Raw genomic sequence first — 8,787 nt, 5'->3', positions numbered from 1 at the left:
GAGAGAGAGAGAGAGAGTTTGATTTACGTGTGAATCTTTTGAGATCTTTCACAAAGTACTAAAGCCACACCCCCGAACCAGACTGCGGAAACGTCTGGGGGCTTGAGCGTGACTTCATTGTTGTAGTATCATTACAAAGTATATAATTGAAACATAACATCATCATCATCACACATGAAATATAACAACATTCATTGTTTACATCGAGTATTGCAATTGAATACTACATGCCAAATAGTTAAAGTATGATGAAACAAAATATAACTAAACATCCGTTAGTTTGTTCAGCCAAACCTTCTTCAATGGTTTCCTGATAATACAAGTTAATTTAAAAATGTCAACATAAAATGTTGGCGAGTTCATAAACATGTTTGTGAAAATGATTTGTATAACTTTGAAACCACCAGAAAATCCTATATTTTCTGAAAACAGTTTAGTATGTTTGTGTCAGATCTTGTATTAATGCATGCGTGTTATTTTTTATGAGAATGTATCAAGATATTACCGATATGATAAGGAGAATGTAAAGAGAATGCCTCCAGAGAACCTGATGTTGTCCGTAAACGAAAATGCTGTCATACCAACTCCCGAGGTTTAGTACCAGTACGAGTATGTTTCTAACATTTAACATTTTGACAAACTTAAAGAGCGAACTTAAGATTTTAGAGGGTGTTTGAGATTTTATTTTGAAATTAAAAATAACTTTTGCCAAAAAGGATTTATTGACAAATGAAGGTGGGAAAATGAGTTTTTTAAAATGTGTTTGAATTAGCTTTTTAATAGTAAAAATCAACAAGTTAATAAGTTAAAAAATATTTAGTTTAAAACTGTCTTTTGTTTGGTTTTTATTATAAGTCATTCAAAACGTCACAATTTTTGAAAATTCATTTTCAAATCCTAAACAAAAACGAGTTTTAAAACTTTTTATTAGTTATCCAAATATTTTATTTAACTTATTGAATTTTTAAAAAATCAATAAATTAATAAGAAACTTTTAAATGAACCCAATGTGAAACAAAAAAAAGTGTAAAAAAATTAAAAAAGAACATCTTAATTCTAAAGTTTCGGTCAAACTTAAATAAAGAAAAAAAAAAAAAAAAGGCTGCAAAGAGATTTTAATACGCCAAAAATACGCAGATGTAAGGGTTTACAGCCTTTTGCTTTGTCAGCGCGTTCACTTCTACCCCGATGGTCTATTCTTCTCCATTTCCATCACTGTCCCGCGATGTCTTCGTCGTTCTCGCCTCGGTCTTCCATCAGGTGTGTTGCAGGACCATCTCAGGTAGTCCTTCTCGATCATCTCTATTCTCTTCACTCTTCTTTCAATCTTGATTTTTCTTCTACATTCTTTGTTTGAATGATGTTTCTCTGTTTATTTATTTATTTAAAATTTGAGTTTTGACGTTGAACGGTGCGTTTTTGTTTCAATTGGCATTTTTTTAATTGATTCCATAAATTAGAGTTGTCTTTTGGGTTTATTCCATGAAATCTGTTTAGGATATTAATTCTTGCTTAGGATAGGAAGAATTATGTCAATTTGACATAAACATAAGTTGTTCAATAACCCAAGGGGAATATGAGATGCATGAACCCTTGTTAAATTGGGGTTTTATTCAATGTTTGTGAATATAACCACTCGTTTGCATTCTGATTTGTTGTTTTTGACATATTTAAGTCTCATGGTCGTATGTATCAAAGTGATTTAATTTTAGTTTTAAATTACAATATGTTCGTCAAACCATGAGAATTTAGATTAGTCTTCCAAGATCACCTTCTAACTGTCTGCCAAAAGGTTAGAATAGCATGTAAATAAAATATCCTCCCAAGTACGTACAGGGAATAAATTTCAGGAAAATCTTACAATTTTCCAGTAAATATGTGTGAAAAGAAAGACACAAACATTAGCACTTCCACCCCACGTTTCCTACACTTGTGGAAACCCAAATAACTAGTTTCCTACTTTGACAACTTCAAACAAAAAAAACTAAGATAGAAAACAACAAAAATGCTTTGAAATAAAAACGTGAACTTCATGCAGGCAAATATTTGGATACTCTAACTGGGACCGGTGCCTTCCTATCACAATAGTTCTCAAACAAACAACAATTTGCTATTCTACATCACTTTTAGATAGATAGAAGGGTAAAATGGTCATTTTCTCTTATTTGAACGGTTTATTCAATCCAGAATACAAAAAAAAGCCTTATTTTATCCGGTACATTCTTTGGATTCATCATTTATGACTTAATAGGCTTAATAAATAAAGCATTTGATCTGGACAGCTAACTATATATATGATGGTTGTTTCTTTTTGACATAACATGTTAACCCAAAAAAACCCTTAATGTTTCCAGGCACTATATAACCCATTAACTATTTACCATTTGTCTTTTTTCCTGAATGTTTAGTTTGTTTTTTCGGATTTGTATGACATAAAATGAGGACCAAAAGATATGACAATATGAAAAAAGATATGTATGGGAAAAATACAATTTCCATTTTCCAAGAGCTGAAAGTCTTTGAAGCTAGCTATCCATTTCAATTGTTCTTTTCTAATTTGTCTTATAGTTTGAATGGTTCTATTTTAAGGAAACCAAGGCTTTTATGCCCCACACAATGTTTGATTTGCGGTAGTTTGTTTCAATTCTTCTTTTCTAATTTGTCTTATAGTTTGGTTCTATTTCAAAGGAAAATACAGATTTTATGCTCCACACGAATCGTAACTCATAAGGTGTTTGTAAATGCAAGAAAGACAATTCTTGTGAAAAATGGTAGGAACCTTTTGTTTTTGTATATTGATATCTTTTTTTTTAGAGGATAAAAATAATATATTTCAGTATTTTTTTTTGATAAGAACATAGTTGTAAAAATGAGAAATAATAAACCATTTGTTGGTGAATATGCCTAATCACTGTTGTCTTTTATTTTTTAATGTAATATTACTTTTCGAAAAAATAAAAAACAGAAAGACCCATATGTATATATTTTTATGTTGTATCAATAGACATCCATATGGATATACAAAGTCTTTCTTATGATGTTTTCATTGACAAGTATTGTTATTTTATGTTATTAATTATTATTATTATTTTTATCTATTAGAGCATTATTTTTTTCAAAAAATAAAAACAAATATACCAAAATATCTTTTTGTGATGTAAAAATAGACATCTATAGATGTTGCTATAGGAAGTGTTTTATTTTATTAAAAAAATTCCAGAATTTATTATTTTTAGCCTTAAAAAATGTTTTCATATTGATGAAAAAAAAAAAAGGAATAAAGAATTCTGTATTCCTACCGTTCTCACGAGAATTATTGAATCCTTCATTTTCAAAGTTGGCAATATATAAACTTGCATGGGGCATCTTGAAATTTTCATCAATACAAACAACAAGAAATCACCAATTAAGATTTGCATTTACATCATGCATCCTTGTGTTTTTATAATATTCTCACTTCTCTTCTCATGTCTTGAGACTACGACTGCCAACCAATTGGCAGCAGTAGGAGGAGGAGATGAGGATAATGGTGCTGTGAACAGGTGTTTTGAGAAGGAGAAAGACGCTCTCCTTCATTTCAAATCTCTCCTTCAAGACCCTTCTGATCGCCTCTCTACATGGACAGCTGAACAAGACAACTGCTGTGAATGGAGTGGAGTGACGTGCGACAGCAAAACAGGTCATGTCACAGAGCTTGATCTGATGTTATGTGATCTTGTAGGTGAGATTAGCCACTCATTGGTTAACTTAACCTACTTGAATTATCTGAATCTTCAATCCAATTCTTTTCATGGAACCATTCCTGCGATCATTGGTTCGTTGACTCAATTAAGGTCCCTTTACCTTGGCTACAATAATCTTAATGGAACCATTCCCAGGTCCATTGGTTCCTTGACCCAATTAAGAGGCCTTTCTCTTTCCTACAATTCTCTATATGGAGCCATTCCTCCAGAGTTCGGAAACCTCACCAACTTGGAATGGCTTTCCCTTTCATATGCTGGAATGTGTAGACTTGAGAACCTTGAGTGGTTGTCTCCTCTGTCTCATCTGGAGGGACTTGCAATGGATGGGATTTCATTGGCCAAAACAAATCATTGGGTAGATGTTATTCTCAGTCTCCCGAGACTCTCGCTTTTAAGTTTAGATGGATGTGAGCTGTCACAGGTCATTTATCCATATTCTTCTTCATTTCTCAACTCTTCTTCTTCATCTATTCAATCCCTTTATCTTGAAAACAACAGTCTCACCTCATCCATGTATCGTTGGTTGTTCACATTAACCAGCAATAAGCTTCACATTCTTGATCTCTCTGGCAACATGTTAGATGGGATACCCAAATATCTTGGTAATCTCTGTAGTTTGGTAAGTTTGAGATTTAATAGGAACTCCGCTGTTGTCACTTTTCCTGATTTTCTCAACAACTTGTCTGGATGCACATCGCGTTCATTACAATTGTTAGATGCTTCCAACAACCAAATTACAAGGTCATTGCCGGATGAGATCCAAAAGTTTACATCCCTAACATATCTGTTTCTCTCTACAAATCAGTTAAAAGGAACTATAAGTAAGAAACTGTGGGAACTGCCCAACCTTAAATATCTTGATCTTTCTGAAAACTCACTCCATGGATTTCCTTCCTCAGATTACATGTCAAACCGTTCTCATATAGAATCTATTCGACTAAGCTCTTGCAAACTAGGGCCTCTCTTCCCCAAATGGATTCAAAATTTGAAAAATCTTACCAGTATTGAAATTGCAAATAATGGTATTTCAGATACAATTCCTCTCGAGTTTTGGAACTCATGGCCTTCCCGGTTAACATTCCTGAATCTTTCTTCCAACAACATAAGTGGGAAAGTACCAGATCTGTCATCAAATTTTGACAACAATTCAGCCATAGATTTAAGCTCCAACAGCTTTGATGGTCTAATAACTAATGTCTCTTCCACTGTGGCATTACTAAATCTTTCCAGAAACAAATTTTCTGGAGGAATCTCCTTTTTATGTGACGTTGTCCATGGCTTTTTAGTTATTCTTGACCTCTCTCATAACTTTCTAAGCGGACAAATTCCAGACTGTTTGTGGCATTTCAAAGAACTAAAAGTTCTTAATTTAGAACACAATAATCTGTCTGGAAGGCTTCCTGCCTCTCTTGGATCTATGATTAAGCTCGAGGCATTGGATCTGTACAAGAATGATTTCTCTGAAGAATTTCCTTTGTCTGTTAAGAATTGCACGAGCTTAAAATCATTGAATTTGGGTGCCAACAAGTTTTCAGGTAACTTGCCTGTTTGGATTGGGGAAAGCTTATCTGGGTTGTATGTTCTTATGTTAAGATCAAACAACTTCTCTGGAAGCATCCCTTTACAATTATGTCAATTAGCAAGTCTTCAAATTCTAGACTTGTCGGTTAACCATTTGCATGGAACCATACCCTCATGTTTGAGTAATCTTACGATCATGGTGCAACAAGGTTTCCCTCAAGTACAAAATTTAGATCGTGGAGTTTCAGTATATTCGTATAATGTTGACCATGTGATGATCCAGTGGCAAGGAGTTGAACGTGAATTCGTCAGACGTAATATGGTATTGCTGAGGAGCATCGACCTGTCAAGCAACAACTTAACGGGGGAAATCCCATATCAGATCACCAATCTTGATGAGCTGATTGCACTGAACTTGTCAAAGAATGCTCTTCTTGGAAAGATTCCATGGAACATCAGTGAGATGAAAAATCTTTTAACTTTGGATTTATCGAGAAACAAGTTTTCAGGAGAAATACCACCAACCATGTCTCAAATGACTTGGCTAAATTACCTAGACGTGTCATGTAATAACTTGTCAGGAAGAATCCCATCCAGCACACAACTTCAGTCCTTTGATCCTTCAAGATACGAAGGGAACTTACGGCTATGCGGACCTCCCCTTACCAAAAAATGTCCTCGAGATGAAGAAACGGGAATACATCATAGCATTGGTGAAAGTGAGGGTGAAGGTGAAGGTGTAGACGAACTTCATATATGGTTCTATATTGGTGGGGCCATTGGTTTCACTATTGGATTTTGGATAGCATGTGGTGCTTTGCTTCTCAACCATCGTGGAAGATATGCTTTTTTTATGGCTTTTGATAGCTTCAAAGATTGGGTTTATGTGAAGGTGGTGGTGTTCATTGCAAATTTACAAAAAAGATAGAACATAGATAGTCATGTAAAACTATATTTCATTTTTGTATTTGGCATGGGTTTTTATGTCCCATTTATCAATAAAATTACCACCAACACCACGGGTGGCCATTTTCACCGCTGTGTGAAATAAGGCATCATAAAATGTTTATATTTTAGAAATTTTTTTCTTATTTTTTTTATTGGAAATGGAACTTTCCTAATGAGGGTTTCCAAGACAGCTTTTACGTACCGACTAATCCCCCGTTGCGAACATGAAGTTATGTCTATAATTAATAATATGTTTTACCTTATGTTTCCTAGGGCCTTATTTGTTCATCAGTAAATCAACATTATTACATTAAAATAATACCCTACCTAAGTTAAATGTCATTACTTAGCATTAACAATTCATCATTTATTACAAATTCCACCAACATTTGAGGATGTTACATAAAACGGAAATGAAAACATGCAATATAGGTGATGGGAAATGAACTAAAATGATGATTCTTTCAAAAGGTTAGAACCAGAAGTTGATTTCTATTCTGAATATAACTTGGAATCATTAATTGTACTCCATCATAAAACAAATATATTTTAGAAAATGTTTCTTATCAACCAGTTAAAAAGAAGAGTGTACCAAAACTCTGCACCAGAACGATGAGCCGGGTGTCTAGAAGAGTGAAATTTTTCATCAACCAGGAAAGTCAAACTTAATGAGTCAAAGTTGTTAATTAACTGGCCATATATGGAAAGGAAATTCTGTTAGACTTGGATGGAATGAGTATAAAGGGAGGGAAGTCGAGTAGCATTAATTTTGTAATATGCATCAAATGGTAATAAGAGCAGTTTCGATTCACCATGGAAATAAGATTAACAAACAATCACATGGAGGGAAATAAAGGCGGAATTTAAAAATTACAATCCACAAAAGCAAAGCAAATGCATGAATCCACAATCAAGGATAGGTTCCACATTTGAATCCATGGAATCGGAGGGAATGTTACAAGAAATTCTGCAACAATTTAACCATCTCAATCAAATTAAAGAAGAATCAAATAAAAGAGATAGATCACCAGTTAAAGATGGAGAAAGATCAAGAAACAGAGGACAATTCAAGAACCAAAAATAATTTCTGCTATCTTAGGTAAACAATTAGAGATATCTATACTTGTTGGCTCAAATCCATATGGATTTTGAAAGTTGATCGGTATGTTTCCCTAAATCGATTGTACAATGATGAAAGTTTGTAGGCTGCGATGAACTGAGCAAAACATAAGATCTATTTGTAGTTGGGAAGAATTAGAACAAAGTGTTGGCGGCAAAACACAATCATACAGTGAGCTCAGAAGAAAAATCAAGAATTAGAAATCAAGATCAAACACATGAAACAGATTTATTCGAAGCAATCAAATTCTTGAATCATTATTCACTTCTTTCATACATTTCATTAAACACTTGGAGGACGGACTGACCTTTTGAAGATAATACTTTGTTTTCATTCAAATGGAACCGGCTAGAGATACAAACCTGCAATGGAGTTCAAGAATAAAAGGAAAGAAAGAAATAGAGAAATTGGGATAGAAAACGTTGTAGATGAAGTCGTGGATGGTTTCTACTTTCTAATCCGAATTCGAGTGCATCAGAAGATCTTTATTTATTTATTTATTTATTTTTTTGAACCAGCAAATACAAATATTATAATCTCTTCCTAAACTAACACCTAATTCCACCTATGTCCACCACGGGACTTGAACCCTCGACCTCAAGGAGAGATCTTGCTGCCGAAAAAAGTTACTAACGAAGAAAAGAGTAAATCAAAACAATTGTGGGTGAAGAAGATGAGAAACTAGTTGATTCAGAGGACGGGATAGCTAATTTAGTTATTAAAAAAAAAACATAATTCATGCTCAAGGTACAATTCATTAAGCTTAATAATCCTTATATTAATTTTAGCTCACGTTGAAGTTGAAGAAAGGGAGACATACTTCTTAGGGATGTTAGAAATTTAGAAAATGTTAAAATGGTAATATCACAAGGGTGCTCAACAATTGTAGAAAAGAATGTTTCAATCAAAATTGTTGATGGTTTTGAGGTTAGGTATTGATGACTCTCTAGAAGTAGTCCAAGTTAAAGAAGTCAATCAGAAAAGTGAATATACTCTTAAGGGTATATAAGCTTAGGTACCTAAACTCACCATAATATGTCATTTTGTTTAATATATTCATTATAATGTTCTTAAACATCAACCCTTAACTTGATTTACTTTAAAGATTTTCGAAATTTCACTATTATTTTTCTCTTACATCACATTTTTTTACGAACAGCTACTAGGCTATATATATTATAGTTGAAAATGAAAATTATGTAAGAGGAAGATAAATATGAAGTTTATAAAAATCATGGAAACAAATCAAGTTAGAAGTTGAATTATTAGAACAATGTACAATTACAATGTATATATATATATATATATATATATATATATATATATATATATATATATATATATATATATATATATGATACAAAACGACGTAGTATGATTAGTTTAGGTACCTAAGCTTATATACCCTTAAGGGTATATTCACTTTTCCATATATATATATATATATATATATAT

The 8,787-nt window shown here is 32.9% G+C and overlaps 1 protein-coding gene across 1 annotated transcript; it reads left to right on the top strand.

The window, feature by feature from the left end:
- The first annotated feature begins 3,137 nt into the window (after positions 1-3,137).
- On the top strand, positions 3,138-6,299 carry LOC145001776 (receptor-like protein EIX2). The gene has a single exon (XM_078961124.1). The coding sequence runs from the start codon at positions 3,358-3,360 to the stop codon at positions 6,190-6,192; it is 2,835 nt and encodes a 944-aa protein (XP_078817250.1). The 5' UTR covers positions 3,138-3,357; the 3' UTR covers positions 6,193-6,299.
- The last annotated feature ends 2,488 nt before the right edge of the window (positions 6,300-8,787 follow it).

The sequence above is a fragment of the Lactuca saligna genome, chromosome 6, assembly GCF_052625555.1.
Source record: "Lactuca saligna cultivar CGN05327 chromosome 6, ASM5262555v1, whole genome shotgun sequence".
In the NCBI taxonomy this organism is placed as follows: domain Eukaryota; kingdom Viridiplantae; phylum Streptophyta; class Magnoliopsida; order Asterales; family Asteraceae; genus Lactuca; species Lactuca saligna.
This window is presented reverse-complemented; position numbering and strand designations above follow the sequence as displayed.

Bases quoted from the DNA above. Each gene is read 5' to 3' on its own strand.
- LOC145001776 (XM_078961124.1), top strand. From the start codon at position 3,358: ATGGGGCATCTTGAAATTTTCATCAATACAAACAACAAGAAATCACCA.